The sequence below is a fragment of the Pteropus alecto genome, unplaced genomic scaffold (assembly GCF_000325575.1).
Source record: "Pteropus alecto unplaced genomic scaffold, ASM32557v1 scaffold40, whole genome shotgun sequence".
NCBI classification, from domain to species: Eukaryota; Metazoa; Chordata; class Mammalia; order Chiroptera; family Pteropodidae; genus Pteropus; species Pteropus alecto.
Window position 1 is genome coordinate 9,693,097 of NW_006431919.1, and position 21,498 is coordinate 9,714,594.

Here is a 21,498-nt window from a genome sequence, read left to right on the forward strand (position 1 = left end):
GTGATCAAGAAAACTGGCTTTGTGGTTACATTACTTAAATATGAATTGTATCTCTGCCACTATAAGCTATGTGAGTTTGTTTCTTCATCTATTAAATGGTATAGTAATCTAACCCTAGAAGACTGCTATAATGATGTGATGATATAATATACTGTTGCAAGTATGATCTTCATATTTCTACTTAGGACATGCAGAAAACTAGAAGGCATGATACCCTTTAAACTGTACTAGGTATAAAACAGTATTAGGAGATTAAGTACTGAATTGTGCTCACAATAGTAGCCTAATTAGAGATGAATTCATGAGAAAACCAGAACTAAAAATAGCATTTGCTATACATGCCAGAAAAAATTTCGTATAACTTCATTTAACTGATGCTTCTTCATCCCCACAGTTACAAGATGCCATCTTAATTTTGTCCTGTCAATATAAAGAGGGCAAAGGAAGAGTTTTGAACAGCATAAACTGAGGCAACCTGTGACTTGTCAAAATGCAATACAACTCAGAATAATAAAGAACTTGAAAATGACAGCTGGCCAGACTGAGTGGTGAAGCAGTGAGTAAGGAAGGGGCTGACTTGACAAGGAAGGGCAGGAGGCAGGATTTAAGAAGAGAGTCAGCCCAAAGTTGGTTGTACTGAGTTGAATTCTGGGCCCAGGGAGTAGAATTAAGGTGGCCGTGCAGATAGGGTGACCCTTTTCTCTGTTGGATGATTTCTTCTTGGCAAGCTAAAAGTAAAGGATGAATACTGACATCATGATCCCCAAATATTAAATGATTTGCAATTTTTTTTTTTAAGAAGGGAAGATACATGTGTCTCATTTTTAAGATATCTTGACTAGTACAGATAATAACACCTAGCTATGAAATGTTATTATTAATAACAGAATGTATTTATTTTAGTGGAGAATCAGGACACAAATTTTCAGTAAAATTTTTGAAATTATAAAATAAAGGAAAAATGGCCAATGATAGGTACTGATGATGTACAAAAAGGATATAACTAAACAACTGGAAGATATAATGCTCTGAACTTCATGAATTATGCAGAAGGCAAAAACAATGTTGCTGAGATTATATACTATAGCTTTAAAATGTGGTTTAATGACCTGCATTATAAATTCAAATCTTAAATCTTTTGAGAAATAGAGGCTATAAAATATGTTGGAACATAATAATTGACCAATTAATCTCTGCCCACTGATCAGACATTGTGAATATTTGGTTTATGGTAGCATTTTGCTCAGCGGAAACGTTAAACAAATATATTCTTAAGAATAGTTTCATAGGTTGATAAAATTTGGATATAAAACCCAATAAATTGTGAAACAGTTTTGTCAAGGAAGGGCCAGGTAATGGCCTTGACGATGGGTTCGACGGCCCTAGGGAAGGAGAGCAGCATTTAAAGGTGTGTACTGTGTGTCAGTGCTCTGCAGAAACTTTCTCATTGAATGCTCGCGATCGTCTCGGAAATTTTTTCCTAGGTTATAGGAAATTTTTTCCAAATTTCCCAGAGTCACAAAGTTTCTAAATGGTAGAGTTGGAACTCAAACCTTGATCATTAGAGTCCAAAACTTGGGGGACAGGGGTGGGACTTTCCAGCACTCAAGGAGAGAGAAGCTGAAGGAAATGGGCAACCTACTGCCCTTTGTCATTTCAGATAATATGCTTATATTCTGTTCTTCTCTGGGTTGTCAACCATTATTTTAACTACCTAAGAAATTGCTGTTCAGCACAATTTCTTTGGCCACTATGCATGGTGATGTTCGGGAGACTCGCCTCCTGTAAGGACCAGGGTAGTTGCATTTCTACTGAGCAACTGTAATAAGAACAGTTACGAATCTATACCAGACATGACAGAGGTGAAAACATAAATCAGTAATACTACTAATAAAAATAATAAGAGTCAAGGACTATTATTAAGGAAAACTTGTTCTAAGTTTAGAACAAATGATCCTTGAATTATTTGTTCAATTTTCATGGGTTTCTGTTTCATTATCTATGAAATTCAAAATTGTCAGATGAGATAATTACTGAAGCTGTATTATTTTATTTTCCTTCGCAAATTTAAAAATATTAACGAACAACCCTGTGTGTCTGGCACTGTGCCAAGTATCACAGCTACACTGGTGAGGAAGAAAGCATTGCTGTCGGTCTCCATGGCAGTAATAGTCTCCAGAAAGAATTCTGGATTTGGAGTCAAAAGATTGGAGTTCTGTTTCTCTCTCTCTCTTTCTTTTTTTGATGGTTTAATCCCTCTGAATCTAGGTTTCTTCAACTGTAAGAATAGGGTTTGGGGAGAGTACCTGTGAGATAATATGTGGGAAGAACTTCGGGAGTGAAAGCGGTATGTTAAATTGATTGTTATGACACGCTATGAATGCACTAGGGTATATATGGGTTCCAGTGAGGAGGGAAAACACAATAAATAACTATGCCTGAAAAAAAGTAAGTATGCTGCCATTGCGGTATATCTAGAATAGATAGGGGTGATGAGCTTTCTGTAGGTAAACACTACGGGAGGTTTTTACAGGCTGAAGTAGAAGCATGGTGGTGGTGAATAAGGGGTATTAAACATCTGTATCGATTTATGAAGTGCTACTCCTAGGTGTCTGTCATATGACATTAGAATACTTCACTGCAAAATATGACTGCTCACATAGTTTAATTAAGGCCATTAATAGTCAAGGAATTAACCTAAAAAACAATGTTTTACCAGAAAACTTTTACCCCTAACCATGGAGCTATGGAGTGAAGAGGAATAAAGTACAGTCATTTTCATTTTTATTTATCTCTCAGTTAACAGGCATGGAGGGGGCTCAAGCAGTTTGTAGTTATTAGGCTGCACATCGCCGTTAAGCCTTGAGATACTTGCTCCGATGCCCTATCTTGCTCTTTGAGGAGCCAGTTTTGTCCACCGTTTTCTTATCTCGTCTGTAAAGCCCGTGTTCCATACATGCTGCTTCGCTTGCCTCCTCAGGGATTAGCTGAATCTCTCCCCTGACATCTCACCAGTGTCCATTTACCCCACTTGCTTTGAGATCACCAGTTCTATTTTCTGTTAGAAGTGGGGATGCAAAAGGTGCGGTGTTGAAAAGTTCTGATCCTGGACTCAGACAATCCAGGTTTTGATTCTGAGTTGAACTACTCACTAGCTTTGAGACCTCTGGCAAATCATTCAGACTCTCTGAGTTCAGTTTGCACGTATGCAAAATAGAGGAAAAACCAATACCTGCCTCCTAGGGCTGTTTGAGAGAAGAAGACAGTACACAGAAAGCACTTAGCCCAGCTCTGCACATAGTAAGCACTCAAAAAATCAAAACTGGTCTTGTCATAAAAAGCAATAAATATTCATTAAATAAATTTGATTTTTGTATTGCCATGTTTTTATTGCCATGGACTGTGTAAACAAACCAGGGAATTGAATTCATCATATTATTAAATTTTGCTTTGGTTAGTGGCTTTTGTAAAGTGCCAAGACAATGCTTAGTACATAGTAAACGCTATACGTTTTTGCTATAATATGTAAATAAATCTATTAAATATAATAAATAAGTCTAGAGTTAGTTACTTCTGAATGCTGAGGTGAGACAAGTAGAAGCTGCCTTTCATTTCACAGGTTCATAGAGCCCACCAGCACCCTCCTGACACAGGCCCGAGGCCTGGGTCCAAGAAGCAGAAGCCCCCAGTTGCTGCATTTGGTAACTCATTTAACCTCTTCATGAATCATCAATAAGATGAGTTTAATTGGGCAACTTCACCTTTCAGACTGAAGACTGGAACTGCATGGGACTAAGTCTTGAGTTCCTTTCCTGCTCTGAGAGGTAGATAAAATTTCTGGGTTTAAATATGTCATTAATGATGAGGGCTACTGTAAAATTCTGCTACCTGTAGCACTTTCAAGTCACATAGAGGAGTCATGTATGGTTTGACGGTTTATTGGTTCCACCAGTGACAATTTCTGTCTGGGAACCGCCAGCTCCCACTCTTGTTTCTGCGCTTCCAGTGTGGCTGTGAGCCAGTCAGAGCAGTCCTGACATGGGGACTGGTTCCGTCATGGGCATAAGGCCTTTTCAGAGACAAGAGCATGTCACGAGTCTACAGATGGCCACATGGAGTGAAGACGTTCAAACTTTTCCACTGGATCTGCACCTAGAACTCTGTGACCCTGAATCTAGTGAATCTGAGAGGTTTTGACTGCGAGAGGAGAGCTTCACTTGAAAAGGAGCCAACACAGGGAGAAAGAGAATCCACGACCTGATGACACTGTGTCTTTATCTGGATATGCCTGACTTGCTGATGCTAAACAAGGTAATACATCCCTTCCTTCTCTCTCACTCTTCCTTCCTTCCTTCATCTTTATCTCTCTTTCTTTTGCTTAAACCAGCATGGATTGGGTTTTCTGTTACATGAGACTGAATCTTAACAGATATAATTCATCTCATTTAAGAGTCTCAGCAACCCTGTACCATAGTCAGGGAAGGAAAGGAATTGAGACATTTCATCTATAATATTAAATTTTCATAACTCAAATTGGAACTAAGAAAGCAGCAGTCACCAAACTTTTTGGCACCAGGGACCGGTGCTCCTATGAGAATCTAACGCCTGATCTGAGGTGGAGCTGAGGCGGTGATGCTGGCGCTGGGGAGCGGCTGCAGATACAGATGAAGCTTTGCTTGCTTGCCCGCTGCTCACCTCCTGCTGTGAGGACCGGTTCCTAACAGGCCCTGGTACCAGTCTGCTGCCCAAGCGTTGAGGACCTCTGGAGTAATAGAATCTTCAGTATGAAGACCAGTGTAGGGTTTGAAACTTCCAGCTGGGACCTAAAGCATCTAGTAGCTGCTAGGTTGTAGTGGCTGGCTGTTCAACTGGCTGCACTTTCCTTTTTCCTCTTATTTTGTTTATTGTTCTTTCCTCTTTAAAGAATGTGAACGGTGTTGGGAACAAAGGTCAAGGGCAAAGGAATAGAGGAGACTAACAGGATTTTTTATATGTGTTTCAAATGGCAAAAGGGGAAAAACTTCAGATAATTTATTATGTTTAGCTCGTAAGAGTAAACTAGAGTTTATTTTTGAGATCTTTAACTGTTTATATAAAAGAAAAATGACTTTCTTTAGTATCAGTGTAAAATTAAATAGTAATTATCCTTTTTTTTCCCCCTTTGAAATATTTGTTTTTGTAAGGTGATTTTTAATACGAGATTTTTGGGGCAACATGCCTACTGCCCCATAGCAGAACGTGCTGTATTCTCATTTTACAGGGCAGGAAACTGAAGCTCAGAAATATAAGGTGAGGTAATAAAATCTCACTACTACAAATTAATAGAACAATGTAATAATTCTGGGCTGTCGATGATGATCTCAGTGCAATAATAGTCTATGCTGTCTCCAGCACGGCTTAAAATCAACAAAGGAAGTCTGACTCAGGTAGTGGCTGGGTGGATAGAACAGTCTATTTCAGTGGTTCCTCATCTTGAGTGAGCATCAGAATCCCCTGGAGGCCTTGCTAAAACACAGATCTCTGGGGCCCCACTCCAAGTTCCTGAGTCAGTAAGTCTGGGATGCTGCTCAATACTCTGCATTTCTCATGAGTTCCCATGTGAGGCTGCGCTGCTGAGCTGGGGTTCACACTTGGTAAACTGAGTCTATTGGACATATAAGTAAAGAAGTAGCTGAGGCCCTTAGAAACAATGAAAGAGCTGAAGGTTCTGACCACAGTCCATACATCACCAAGTTGAAATGCAGCTTTCATAGAGATTACTGAAGACAGGCATTGTATTAAAGTCTTTATATGTTTATAGCATTTAATCTTGACAATAACCCTATGAGGAGTTATTATTAATATATTCATTCTTTAAAATGAGGGGACTGAGAATTAGATAGTGAATTGCCCAGAGACGCACAGTTAGTAAGTAGTGCAACCGGCACTTAATCTGTTTGTTCCAGGGTTCTCGCTTCTGGTGACCAAACTATGCAATTACATATCTAGAGTCATTATTCAATTAGAAGTTCTGTCTTAGAATGCCTTCTTTGTATCAGGCTGTATGAATGCGATGACAATTGAGAATGGAAGGATCAGGAATTGTCACATGAATTTAGCTAATCTTTGAGACTGAATCTCTACACCAACCTTTTCAGACTTGCCCAAGTGGACTTCCTGTCTTTCTCTTCACTTGAACAGTGCAGCACTGGAGACACAGGAGAAACCACTAGGCTGTCCTTTTTTTTTTTATTTTTTATTCTTTTTAGAACATTAACAAGAGTTTCTAGTTAACTAAGCAAAAAGACCATGTAGCAATCTCTATTGCCTTAGAAAACATATCAAAATACTTATCAAATTTTTCTGTCTTGGCAATTCCACCTATTCAAACAGCCAAGAGAACTTGGTTGACAGTAGTTAAAACAAGAGAGAGAAGGAAGCAAAAATAAATGAAAGAAAACAGAGGAAAGAGACTAGAAAATAAACTGTCATTCTCTGTGAATAAATGGCCTTTGCAAGGAGCTATGCTGCAGGCCATAGATGGCATTCTGAGCTGATCAGAGTTATTTTCCAGACTGACCCATGAACTGATGATTCTAATAATGGCAAATTCATGTTAAATATACACATTAAGAGATTTTCTTTTCCTTCTCTGTATTCCCCAGTGTTTTTTTTCAACAAGAAAAGAAGCATGCTTTGCTAACGAGCTTCATTTTGCCTAGAAGATACTGCATTGAACAATGAAGAAGAGTGAGCTTTATTTTTATATAATAATTCATTAATTTCAGCTCTGGTTTCAGGTGGGCTGCTTCCTTTCTTGCACCCTTCTCAGTGATAGGTGTATGCTATGGAGGGATGTTCTTGTCTTATAGTCATATATAGAAAACACAAATCACATCCATCAGTGACCCAGCAGCATCACATGCTTACCTTGGGAAGGGAGAATTGGGCTATTTTAAATCCCAGTTCACCACTCACATTATCAAGAAAAGAGTGAGAAACCGCAAAAATCCAAGAAATCCTAACTCTGCAATTTCCAATTACTGTGACTAGTACGTGGGTAGGAAATCTTGTTTTATCTTCCACGAAATGACATCGTGATCTGAGTAACTTGAAATGCTAAGGTGACGAACCGCGAACCACCTGCGAATATCCAAAGCACTCCTTCCAAAGGCAAAACACTCCGAACCTACCTAGCATGTACTCGGTATTCTAAGAGGTAAAAGAAAGTTCACCCAAATAGAATATAAAAATGGAGATTCTAGGAGAGCCAAAGAAGACCACCAGCTTTGACTTTTCTAATCCCTCTACCAAAGCAAATGAAGAAATAGTAACCAAATATGGAGTTTAGAGCTGGAATTTAAATATAGGAGACTACTGCTGAAACACCCACGTAGTTGCAGGAGAGTGGTCATTTTTAATAGAAGCCAAGAGGAAAAAAAGAGGGGGGGGGAAGCTATGATTATTTTTACTCCTTTTGCTTTTATAACGCTATTGCAAAGTGCTTGAAATCTCACAACCACATCTGAGGATGGAGTTAGTACTATTACTATTTGTAAACAATCCTTCCCATCAAAATCCAGAAGTTCATGGGTAGCCAGAAACTAAGTGCTAAAATAATAATTTATATTTATGTCTACGGATTCAAAACTTCAACTCTTTCTACTGAATATTTTTGCTATGGGGTGAGATACCTTTGAAGTAGATACCAGTGGCTCGCAGATACATACGACCTAGTTTTTGTCTTGATTTTCAATTTTTAAATAATCATGGGTAGATCATGCTAGAACATATCTCAAGGTTTCCTTAGTAAAATGATTCTCTGCCAAGGAATCAAATTGATAAATTCATTCTCTATGGATCAACGACCTGCGTGACCCCACTTTACTGTCATTACAAGATGAACAGATTATGCTTTAGACGCAAACACACAAATCCATCTGGTCCAGTGGGCAACTCAAATGAGCTGGATGAAGTTTTCAGTTATTGTTGATAGTAACAGTGAAGTTTTTAGAGGAAGTAAGAGTAGTCCTCAGAAGCAGAAAGAAAAAAGTAAGGGTTTTCTCTCCAAAGGACTCTGGGAGATAAGACTTTTATTAGAGCCATGATTAATACAGGACTGGCAGTGAGAAGACATTCGACAAGCATTAGCTGTCCAGTGAACTGATGGTCCTTCCCTTTCGGTCCTTCTCACATGGGTCGCTGACCCCTTCAATACCCACAAGCACAGTGAAAAGAGCAATGACTCCAGGGATGAGAACCGGTTCTAATTCTGGCTTACTTTCAGCCTCTGCTCATTTAAAAAATTTAGGTGGATTTAAGGAAACCTTTGCCAATTCGCTCCACCAGCTTAAATCCTCTTGCTATGACTTCAGGGAACGCTTGTGTCCCTCATGATGGCAAATATGTAGGAAGGACTGTAGTTTGTTGTTTATGTATCCCTAACGCTGACTAGTACAGTTGGTACAAAGTAGCATTCAAAATAAAACTTGATAGCTTGAATTACTGAGAAGGTTAGAGGATCACATGATATCATATCAGGCTATGGAGATCATATAAAAATGTGAAGCAGGTGTAATGGAAAATAAGAAGTTGGCCTGTAGTGAAATAGACTAAAAAATACAGGCCTCCCTGAAGGACATTTAAATCTAAATTTTTAAACATCAATAACAGTGATTAAAATCATATCCATCTAAGCATTCAGCCTGCTGCATCAAATTTCTTTAGATTTAATTCAGGAAAAGCTTGCCTTCAGTTCATTTAATCTACAATTACCAGTTGCTTTAAAAAATGTACAAGCAACGTAGGAATGATGGATAAAGAAAATTCTCCTGGCAAAAATCCTATAGTCTTGGAGCTCCTTTGCAAACTATGATCCTGAGTCGGTGTTAGTATTTGTTTTCCCAGCCACGTGGGGCCTTGCTGTGGAAAATTCTGCAGCATCTCCCTGTGCTTGAATTTTGTAAGTAGCCTTCCTAATTTCTTTGTGGCTTAATCTCGTCCATTCCTTTTACTCTCACAGAATCAAATGCATTCTCTTGGAAAATTATTCCTTTCTACATATGCGTTAATATATGTAGAGTTCATTAAGAATGATATCTAGAGATCACTGATTTTTTATAAATGATATTTAGATTGAGATAGAAGGATGAATGTTAAATTTGGGGAAAAGAAGAGTACATTCAAATTGCTGTATTTAATAATAATAAAGTACAATTAATAAAATACATGATAAATTGATTCATTTCTTTTAGAAGGTTGGTAGAATTCTTTCTGGTTTCCTCTTTTTAATTTAATAAAGTACAAGCTAGTAGTTTCAACTAAAGTTTTAAGTCAGCGGTCATTTTTAATTGCATAGGAAAAAAAGAAGATATTGGGATTATACCAAAATCCCTATAGAGGAGGAAAAGTGAAGGAAACTATATTTACAATCTATTAATTTTATGGACATTTATTTTATCCAAAGGAAAAACTCACTTTATATTAATACAGATCCTCGGGATGTGTAGAATGGAGCCGGGTTTTACAATGAGCTTTCCTAAGCCCGAAATTCTGTTTTGACAAATTTCAGAGAGGTAGATGTGAGAATCTGCCTACCCATTTCTGATAATTCAAAGAAGTTTTAACACCTGGGGGCTTAAATCCTGAGAGGTGAAGGTTTGTTCTAGTTCAATTTTCATCTGAATTATTGACTCAAATCCCAGGTTGGAGAGTGATGATTGATCTAATCTTTTCATTAGCTGGTTCATACAATACAAAGCATTATGGGCAATGACTTGCTAAAGATTTTTATGCACACCATGTAACTAGTAATTCATGATTTCTGAATTCATTTTTAAATAATACCATAGAGGACATTTGCTTTGCCTTCTTTCTGCAAGGCTGGAAACATTCCAGGGTTTCTACTGTGCAGGGGTAGAGGGAGGGGAAGGATGGGTAACCATTAGCAGGAGACGAGCTACAGTTTTCCCCTGAGGCTTACACATATCATCAAGCATGATGACAGTGCACATCACTAAGAGGAAAAAGAGGTAGCCTTTTCGGCCACACACCCCTCCTCTTCATAACTTTCCAAAGTCCAGGACAGTAATAAATGTGTTGCCTTGAGTCAAATTTCAAGACTTAAACTAATTTTGATTGACTGAAAGTTTGTGATCTAAAGCATCCTGGGTCATTGAGAGACTCGTAGTTTCCTTTTGGTCCTGGGTTTTGAAACTGACCCCAACCTTGTCCCATAAGCTAATGAGGAGCTTTTTGGGCATATGGAACTACCCACTGCCTCAGTTCTGGGTTAGAGGAAAATTACAATTTGCTTCTGGCTTTCGGCTAAATGCTAAGAGGCTGAGGTTTGGTTTCTGTCCTCCTTAGACAAGGTGCTAATATTTTAATACGTCTAAAATCTGACAATTCTGAAAGATATTGACTTTAAAGGGAATTTCTCAGTCCACTGATTCAAAAAGCATTACCTTGACTATAATCAGATACACTCATACGTATTAGAGACACACTCCTTTTATAGAACCTTACCCAGTGCCTCCTACTGTTTTTCATTTAATTTGATTAAGAAGCCAGAAAGCTGATGGGATGCCGACCATATGGGCAGGACTCGCATGGACATGTAACAAAAGGGTAATAGAAAGAAGCAGCACATTCATCTCCACAGAGATGCAGGGGACACAGCCAATGACCTTTTCTTCTACAGATTGTTTAGTTTGGTTCTTGAATGGCAGGGGACATGAAAGTCGTGCTCAAATGGACCTCTTGAAGAGAGATGGGCTGGATGGGAAGGGTACATGGATTCACACTGATTACTGAATCCTATGAGTGGGAGTTAAGACACATGTTTAGTACTAACTAGCACTAAGTCTAGAAGGAATGCTTAAAAAAATGCACTGGTGAAAACTGAATCAACAGTAATTATAAAAAAATGAGACAGTCAAAGTAACAAAGTGTATATATTTGGCCCTCTGTATCTGTGGGTTCCATATCCATGGATTTAATCAACCACAGATTGAACATATTTGGGGAAAAAAGTTATGTTGTTACTGACATGTACAATGTAGTTAGGCCTATAATGGTTGTGTCTATGCTAAATAAGTACGGACTTTTTTCCTTGTTATTATTGCCTAAAAAGTACAGTATAACAACTATTTACATAGCATTTACATTACATTAGGTATTATAGGTAATCTAGAGATGATTTAAGTAGATGGGAGGATATGCATAGATTATATACAAATACTATGCTATTTTACATAAGGGACTTGAGCATCTGCAAATTTTGGTGTCTGGGTGTCTTGAACCAATACTCCTAGGATACTAAGAGATGACTATACTTGTAAGCATGTACCCACTGTACACAACAAAGAAAAAAATAATTGGTGCCAAGGGCAGTGTGATTATAACAAATATAAATGGCAAAAAACTACTTATAATAATAAAGGATTTAAAAGCTCCAGATGATTTAATAGAACATTATTGATACTAAATAATATGCCTCTGTTTGAATAGGACCAAGGAATTTCTAACACTTGCTTCATCAGATAATTGGAAGTAGGAGGATTCTTATTCACTCTTCCTTACTCTTACACATCTTGCATTTTTCAGACCTCAGTTCAAATATTCCTTCTCTCGGGGAGTGTCCTACTTCACTATATCAGGTTCCTCAATATGCTCATAGTAATGTATAGACACTTTCCTCATCGCCCTTATTTTCATTTATAATTATATATTATTTCTACAAGTATTTGTTAAAGATATATCTTATTTTTAGGATGTGGTCTCTGTGAGGGTAAGGAGTGAGTTTGATAGGGACTGAGAAGTAGCAGTTAGATCATCAGATAATACCATTAGTCAATATTTAATGGACATGTATACTATATCAGGCACAGTTATAAACATTCTGCATGAATTACTGAATCTATTCCTCATCATAACCCTTTGTGGTAGATGCTCTGATTAACTCTGACTGGATTGCTGAGCAAGCTGAGGCTCTGAAAAATTAAGTCACTTGCTAAAGTAACGCCATAAATAATAATGGACTTGAGATTTACACCTAGACAGTTTTATTTCAGTTGTCACATTTACGATGAATGCTATACTAGGACCTATTACATGTTACCCTGAAAGAGTGAAATTCCCTATTGTTTTAAGGGGAATATATTTAAAAAATAAAATATGGATCAACATGCATCATATAATTTAAAACAGTAATAAGAACAGGGGTAGGTCAGAGAGCAGAGCCTGAGCACAGAAGAGGGGAGGACAAAGGCAGCTCTGGGCCTTCGTGAAGGTAGGGTCAGCGGGAACACACTCCTGTCAGGCCTGGGGAAAGGCCTGGGGAAAGGCCTGGGGATGTCAGTTAAAGAGGAGAGCCCCTATGTCTACACATTTTGCTTAATAAGTGACAAGTTAGACAAGGGACAGCTTATCTTTTCCTTCTGGATCTTTCTTGCTAACTTTTGTTTGACTGCATTTCAGGAGGAGTCACTTTGTGAAATGAGAGTCTAGAGTTTAAAATAGTCTACCACCACATCTAAAGTCTATACCTCTAGACTGTAGGCACTCTCAGGGTTAACCCGTAAGCATTCATCTTCTCTTGGGCTAAGGCAACAGTGGGCTCTGAAGCCAGGTTAAAAGCAGATGGGGTTGTAGGAAGGGCAGAGAATCTCAAACAATATAAACCCAAAGAGGCCCATGCCAAGACACATCATTATTAAAATGCCAAAGGTTAAAGACAAGAAGATAAGTCTAAAAGCAACAAGAGAAAAACAGTTTCCTACAAGGGAGCTCCCATAAGACTGTCAGTTAATTTATCAACAGAAACTCTGTAGGCCAGAAGGGGTTGACATGAAATATTCAAAGTGATAAGAAAAAGAAAAAAAGGACCTACAACCAAGATTATTCTACCCAGAAAAGCTATCATTTACAATCGAAGGACAGATAAAGAGCTTCCTGGACAAGAAAAAGCTAAAGGAGTTCATCACTACCACACAAGTATTATAAGAAATGTTAAAGAGACTTCTTTAAAAAGAAGAGGAAAAAAAATTAAAAATATGAATAATCAAATGGCAATATATCAACAATTATTTTAAATGTAAATGGATTATATGTGCCAATCAAAAGACACAGGGTGGCTGAATAGATAAGAAAACAAAATCCTTACATATACTGCCAACAAAAGACTCACTTCAGCTCAAAAGCCACACACAGACTGAAAGGGATGAAAAAATTTATTTCAAAAAAATAGAAATAAACAAACAAAAAGCCAGGGTAGCAATACTTATAACAGACAATATAAACTTTAAAACAAAGGCTATAAACACGAGACAAAGGAGGACCCAGTAATCCCATTTCTGGGTATTTATCTGAAGAAACACAAAACACTAGTTTGATGGGATATGTACATCTGTATGTTCACTGCAAAATTATTTACAATAGCTAAGATATGGAGGCAACCTGGGTGTCCATTAATAGATGAATGGATAAAGAAGAAGTGGTACATGTATATGATGGAATGTTACTCAGCCAAAAAAAAAAAAAGAATGAAATCTTGCCATCTGCAACAATGTGGATGGATCTAGAGAGTACTGTGCTGAGTGGAGTGAGTCTAATATCATATAATTTCACTTATATGGTATCTAAAGAACAGGATAAATGAACACACAAAACAGAAACAAGCTCATAGATACAGAGAGCATTTTGATGGTTGTTGGTTTGGGTTGGGAAGATGGGAGAAGTGTGGAGGAGATTAAAAGGTACGAATTTGTAGTTACAAAATAGTCATGGGGATGTAGAGTATAGCATGGAGAGTGCAGTCAGTAGTATTTTAATAAGTACTGGATTTATTGGAGTGATCACTTCATATGTTACATAAATGTCTAATCACTGTGTTGTACACCTGAAACTAACATAATATTGTATGTCAACTGTTACTGAGAAATAATAAAAATATACCATGTTAAAAATAAATGCGGTAAAGGCAAGGTGAGTAAGTTTTGTGATCTTGGGCAAGATATTTAAACTTTCTGAGCCTCAGTTTTCTCAACTGAAAACTGGTATAACAGCATCTGTCTTATTGGGTTGTTGTGAGGATTAAATGAGATAGTTCATATAAAGCATCTAAACCAGTACCCTATATGATAAGCTCAAGAAAGAATAACTTTTATTAGTATAGAAGTAAACAGGTAAAGGAACTGAACTTGTACTATAACATGATTCAAAGAGGTTTGTGATGGTAAACCGGTTCCCAATTTAAACAGCTGTGGAACTGGTGACAGGTAACACACAGCAGTTGCTCAATCACTCTTTAGGAGACGAATGCATCAATAAAGATATGCCTCTCTTTGCTACAGCCATTTGGCAGGGAGCTTCCTAAATGTTTTAGGCTATGGGAATCTTCTTGTTTCAGTCTCCCAGGAACGTATCTAAAACTGAGACTTCATTATATACATGCCTAAGACAAGAGACTGAATAATGTTTCTTCGGGAGGCTTCATTTGGGGACCTTGTTTGGTTCTTTACCCTTGTAGTGGGCAGAGGCAAGTGGTAACTCAAAATGTTCCATTTTGTTATTTGCAAACAGGATGAGTTAGTTTGGGAACACAGAGTTTGCACTTATCAACAAAACTAGGTTTTCAGATTTATTTCTGGCTTCACTTATGGGAACTATGTCTCTCTCTTTCTTCAAATTAAATGTATCTATAAAGAAAGTTCCATTATGATGATAATGATAATGTGAAATTACATTTTGTAGATAAAATTTGCCCAGCAGCATTTTAAATTTCAGTGTAGATAAGAACATCTATATAGTTAATTAAATCTTGAAGGCATCAGTTTTGGAATCGGCTTTGAATTTTAGCTTCTCCACTAATTAGATGTGTGACCTTGGGCAAGTTCCAGAGCTTGGCTGAGCCACAGTTTCCTCATCTTTAAAATGAAGTTGCACTATATGAAGGTTTAAGATTGAGATAAGGTGTTTTAGGAGCCTACCATCACGTCTGGCATACAACTAGGTGTGTAACAAAAGGTAACCATTGCTATGATAGTCACTGATTTATACAGGCAGGCAAGGCTAATTTTTTATATTTTCCAATTAGCACCCTGCAGTGCATGTCGTAGTTGAATCTGTCCCGCCCAGTGTAACATCAGTGAGGTCTGACTCGTGTACCAGGTGTGGAACTGACTGCTTTCAGCTAGTTTTGGTATTTCCCTTCCCTTTGCTGTGGGTTGGTTCAAGGATGGGAGGCCTAAGGCAACTGAGCCAGCAAAAAGAAATCTCCATCTCTCCTTCTGCATATGAATGAGGAAACACGGAGCCTAGTTGCCACTGTGTCATCTCATTTCAGAACAAGAATATCATTGATAAGTTTTTGGCTGGCTTTCTCTCCCCTACCCCACAACGCCTTGGTGCATGCTTTGCACAAGCCAGATTCATTTAAGATGGGTGAAAAATCAGAGAGTGTCATCAATTCAAAATAGTAATTTTCAATGGTTTCAGATAAAAATCAGCCTAGGATAATGATAAGGTCAAGTATAATTTATAATTATAATTATAAAAATATATTTTTCTTTTCAAAGTCAATGTCTTGTGAGAAAAGTTTAATGTTATCCTACAGCAATTTTAATAAAAGTGCCCCCCTTTTAAGTCATTTAGGTTTTGTCAAAGGGCTTTCATATCGTTTATCTTATCACCTTCTACAACATCAGAATGAATTTGAAAGACCAAGCACAGACTTCCTCATCTCATGGATAACAAAAATTAGGCCAGATATATTCTTTTCCCAAAATTGCAGGACTTTTCAGAAGCTGACCTAGGTTGAGTGTCCTGGCTTCTTGAATCCAATTGGACTCTGTGGCTGGTTCTGACAATGATAGAACTGAGGAAAAATATTGTAAAACTATTTCACAAGCAATATGTGATTAAAAGGTACAACACAGGGAGAAATCCAGGTTTACACTGCAGCTTTAGTTAGTCCCATATCTAACATTAACTAGCTTATATAATCCTGAGAAAATTGCTGAAATTTCTGAGTTTCAGTTTCTGCATGTAAAAATGAGACATCACAAGAAAAAAAAATGTAACTATGAATGGTGATAGATATTAATTGGACTTAACGTGGTGATCACTTTGCAATACATACTAATATCAAATCATTAAAATGTATGGTTTAAACTAATATAACATTATCTCAAAAACACCTCCAAAACACTAAGAAATTAAAAACAGTTGTAAAAACGCAACTACAAATAAAAAGGAAATGTTAATTTTAAAAAAAGATAATTCTTTGAGGAGAAGGTTCCTGTTCTTAAGCCTGTGATATGCACTGAGAATTGACCGACTAGTCTGAGTCAACTGCACAACCCTCAGTACAGTTATCAAGACAGCAACCACTAGCTGCTCAGGGTTAGAATTTAAGGTGCAATTAGTTTATGTTCCCTGAGTAAGGTTCTTGCTGTTCACTGTGGTCCACAGATCAGCAGCTTTGGCATCACCAGGAAGTTTGTTAGAAATGTAGAATCTCAAGTCTCACCCTAGACCCACAGAATAAGGATCTGCACTTTAACAAGGTATCTAGGTAGCTTTAATGCACAGCAAAGATGGAGAAACACTGATTTAAATAATCTCTTAGATCCTTTAATGTTCTAAAAGTCAATGACTGCAGAATTTTTTTAAATGTATTTTTTTAAGAACGTTGGGTATCTCTCTAAGTGTGCTAAACAAAGTCTTCATCTTCTATACAGTAAAGGAGTGGAGGAGTGAATTGGCAATGTTTTTTGTGCTCCCCTTTTGGAATGCTGAATGAATCACAACCAAGGTACCAACTAAACCCTCAGGGGGAGACTGAGCTGGAAAGGGAATGATAAAATCCACCTCAGCCAGGGATCCCTTCTGCAGCTGTGGTCTGATGGCTTCTGTGCATTTAGACAATTACACGGTGAATTACCCGAGTGAGAATATGCCAAATGCACCATCCCCTCTCACAGCCCAACTCTTGTTAGGAGAACTGCTGTTAATCTGACATAGCCTTGTCAAACATCTGTCCGTTCCATTTTAACACCAAATGACCCTCAGCTCTGAGATCTGCAGATGATGGCAGATGAGGAAAGTGACTGCACTTTACAAAAGATAGGCTGCAGGCTGAGTTAGGAAAAGAAGAAAACTATGAATTTAGGAAGATAAGAAAGAACATCAAACCCAACTGCCAATCTGATACTCTGTTGAATATAATATCAGCTAGACTCTGTGTCAAATATTGAAAACTCTCAAAACGAACAAACAAACCCCAAAACAAAACCTGGGTGCAAACTCCAGGTTTGCCACTTACTAGCTGTGTAACTGAATATGTCACTTCTCTCTGGGCTTCAGCTTTAGTTGTTAGTAAAATTTTAGAGGATTCTAAGAGTACCTAGTAAATTAGCAAACTTCGACCTTTCCTAAACATCAGAATCACTTGGAGAATTTGCTAAAATTTAAATTCTTAGGTCATCAGAAATTCTGGTTCAATAAACCCAGAGATGGGGCTAGGGATCTGCATTTCTTTGAGTACGGGCCTGTGGTCTGAAGATGAGGCCCTACAGGTCGCTGCTATGGGGCAGCGGATGGTAAGATGTATATCTAAGTAGGGAGCTTGTAAATTCTTGGCAAACGTTAGCCTTTAAAAGATTTTGGTAGTTCAGACAGGGGGAGCGACTTGCTTGATGTCACACAGTGGACAGGAGCAGGGATGGAACCTTTCCCACTGCTCCGGAATGGCTGCCTGCTTACTGCCAACATTTCTCAGAGAGCATTGTTGGAACAATGCAAGGGGTTGAGAAAAGATGCTGGTCAAGTCCTTATGTACTGTCGAGTTGAGGAACGGGGTCACGCTGCACAACGGGCAGGCTGTGCCCCACATTGGGGTCTTCGTTATGAAATCGCTGTGTGTCCTTGGACTAGTCGTTCCCCCCTCGCCCCGGCTCTGGGTATCGGTTTCTTCATTTATTCAGTGAGAGGATTCTTTAATGTTCTTTTGAGGGTAAAATACTATTGTTCTATCATGGCCATGCACATCCTGGCTGGGCGGAAGAGCTCCTTGCTCCCTTTTCTGAGATGGAATGTACCTTTTACTCTGAAGCTTTTCCTAAACATGAATGTGAAAGTAACATCTCCTTCCTCCGAAACTCAGCACCTGTCATTTGTACCATACACTATTCATTCTGATTATCTCATCCTATTTAAAGAATATCACAGGGACAGTGAATTATTCCATCAGACTGAGAGACGGTGCTTCTGAATTTAGAAATCTTAAGAAACAGAAAAAGTAAGAGTTCTGTCTTTCTGATCCTTCCATAGTAGACATCAACTTCATAGTCACCATTTATCTAACGCTTACTACCTGACAAGTACTTTCCATGTACTGTCTCCCATAATTCTTAAAATCATCTTTTGCAAGTGGAACTGTATGCCCCACTTGTCAAATGAGGAAACTGAGGCTCAGAGAGCATTTCCCATGCTCACTTAGCTAGTAAGTGACAGTTATGGGGCTTGAAAACAGGGTCGTCTCAAATCCAAAATCAAGTAGGATTGATTGAGCTATGTCTGTCTGTGCTCTTAACCATGGTGCTATTCTCCAGGAGTAATAATTTGATAAATGCTTGCTTCATGATGAACCCACTGGTGATATTCCCTCCAAATGTGTGTCCTTTGTGAGAGAAGTCTAATGTCATCCTGTGTGGCTATGATGAGGGGAGCACAGTGTAGCTGAAAGACTCAGAAACAGCCCATGTCTTTGGCTTCAGGGGGCCAACATTCTCAACTGCTCAACTAAAGAATCTGATCCCCAGATGAGGAAATGCTCAATGCTCCACAAAGCAGTATTCACTGTTGAGGGCTAATAATTGCAGTAAGTCTCAGGGGTGGAAGCTGGGGGCCAGTAACTCTCAGGGTGGCAGCTGGGGTTAGCAGGCTTGACCTTCAGGACTGACTCAGAGATGCTTACTCCCCTGTGGGGGGAACAGCAGGTGTTCTCAGTGGAAGAAGCCTGCTATGGTGCCCTTGAAGCCAGTCCAGCTTCCAGAAATTTTTTGTAGCAGAAGCTAGAAGGTATTGAGAGGCAAAGAGACAGCTTGTTTATTGCTGAGAGACATTTCAAAATTATGTCCGGGTCCATTTTTGTTATGTCTCCCTAGGTGCCCTTTGCCAAAATGAAACGAGCATCAAGCAATCGTGCAAACCTCTTTTCTGCAGAGGCCATAAAAAATTCCTAATTTCTTTAGGAACAAAAGGTTGCTGGAGGTACCGTACTTGTTGTTTTACAAAATAATTTAATATTAATGGAAAGATGGCAAATAAAAATTTAATGCCAGTCTTTGATTCCCACAACTGCCCATGGAACACAGTTTCCTTTCTCACTTTATATTTTTCAAAAGTTCAGAGTCTTTGCAGAGTTTTCTCAGTAATCACTGTACTTGTGATACTAGGGCTATTAACTACATTTCCTTGAATTTGATTTTTATCAACTACAAAATACACCATCAATTCATTGACAGGTATTCATAAAGAAGAAAAGAAATTAAATACTTATGGTATATGTAAGTATTATACGAATTTCAGAAACTTTAAAAGGTGGATCTTTGTTTTAAAATTGAAAATCAGTCCATGTTTCTCCTGGAAGACTATGTTAGCAGTGCACTACAAACTGGGTTTGACCCCTAGGACGGATGTAACCACATGGTAGCATGTGTTAGTGGTGCTGTATTTCAAATGCTAGAATGGAATTGAGCAACCAAAGAGACGAAGTATTATTACTGCAGTGCTTTGAAAACCACAAAGTATGGCCTATATACTTTTTCTGTTGTTTATTAAGTTTTGTTTAGTGGTGACCTGGGTACTGACAGAATAAATACATTTTCAAAATTTAATTCCTTGACTAAGTTTCTGCCTCCTTGCCGGAAAGGACATGGCCAGGTTCACTGAATCAGAAGGGACTCAGAGAGAAACTGACTGTGCAGTGGAAGAGAACATAGCAAGCAGAATCAAGGGCACTGCTCCTGGGAATGTGTTTCACGGATGGCTTCCTAGGTGTCTGTTCCATTTTCTTATCTATGAAATGAAGATTATATCTACTGTTGGGCCCCAAGACAGGCCACCACCAAATATCCTACCATGGCATATTGATTATTTTGAATTAAAGTTACTTGAGAAATGGCCCATGTAAGAAGAAAACCCTGACTTCTCTATCCTCCTAAAAGCAGGAGATGAATCTCCCATGTAATAGGTGCTCTCCCTGCTCTTGAGGGCAGAGGCACTACCTTATCACAAGAGTTAAAAGAATCCAGATTAGAAATGCCTGTATAAACAAGCCTTGTGCCACCTTCACTAGTTTACTATGTAAGCCCAAACTTTGTTCAGGTTTATCTCTAAGGAATACCCAAACCTTTCTTAGACTCCTTTCTAATGAGCACTAACTTTCTCTGTCCTGTCAATTTCTTCAGAAATGTATTATTTGTCTAAAAAGTATAAAAATGTGCCTGGTTCAATCATTTCTTTGAGTCTCATTTTATGATCTGAGAATCATATTGCGATTGTGCCATGTGCACGTATTAAATTCTTTTTCTATTACTGTAGTCTTACATAAACTTTATTATTAGTCCAGACAGAACTAAAGGAGAGTAAAAAGAAGGAATTCTCCCCATCCCCAAAAGTACCCTCTTGTATTTAGTGATTTTCAAGATAATTAAATGAGGTATCACAGAAAGCACAATGACAAACTTTAAGTACTACATCAGGGCACGATATTATTAGTGTAATGGGCCTGCCTGCTTGGTTATTTACTACTTACTTTACAGTTTACTATTTAATTTCTCTTCTCTATTATCCTATGTAAGAAGTATATCTTTTTAGATGAGTTCTTTTTAGCACAGGAGTTGTATACAAAGTATTTTTAGTTGTTCCTGACCCAGAAAATGGTTTTTTATACTTTTCTCTACAGACTTTTTTCGTTTTTCCGAAATTAAATTTGTTAAAATGGTTTTTAATCACAGTGCAAGTGTCTATAAATTTTAAATTCATAAGCAATTGCTTATAGTAGAATAAATAATAGTAGGTTTATAACAAATTTCAGTCTTCCTTCCTAAAGTTGTTAGTGACATGGAAATGAGGCTATGTAATTAGCAAATTTCAGGAAGAAAGACTGAATAAACATTCTAAAACTATATGATTTCTAAGATGGATTATTTCTTGGAGATCACATCATAAATTTAAGAGACAGATTGACTTTTCTGATGTTACAAATATGGCTTGTTAAGTGTCAGAATTGAGACTTGAATCTTGAGTCTCCTGAGTTTCAATCTACTGAACTGAATTAGAAAATTGTTAGTAATTTTTACATGGGGACATGTATCTGCAGGGGGCCATAAACAGTGCAAGCTTGGAAAATAACATTAGAGGTCTCTTTGTTTAACTGTGTCACTGGAATCTTGGATCTCTGGTGACAATATCAATAAGAAAGCTAGATAACAAGGACTTGACTTTTCCCAG

At 38.0% G+C, this 21,498-nt stretch overlaps 1 protein-coding gene across 3 annotated transcripts in view; it reads right to left on the reverse strand.

Annotated features, from left to right (window-relative positions):
* Window positions 1-21,498, reverse strand: part of GABRB2 (gamma-aminobutyric acid type A receptor beta2 subunit) — a 203,893-nt gene that overhangs the window by 973 nt on the left and 181,422 nt on the right. The window contains exon 9 of one of the 3 annotated variants that reach the window (XM_006906484.1): window positions 21,282-21,287. The exons of the other annotated variants lie outside the window; for them this stretch is intronic. Within the exon in view, the coding sequence (XP_006906546.1) occupies window positions 21,282-21,287 (6 nt within the window). The remainder of the gene's footprint in view (window positions 1-21,281; window positions 21,288-21,498) is intronic. 3 annotated transcript variants of the gene reach the window in all.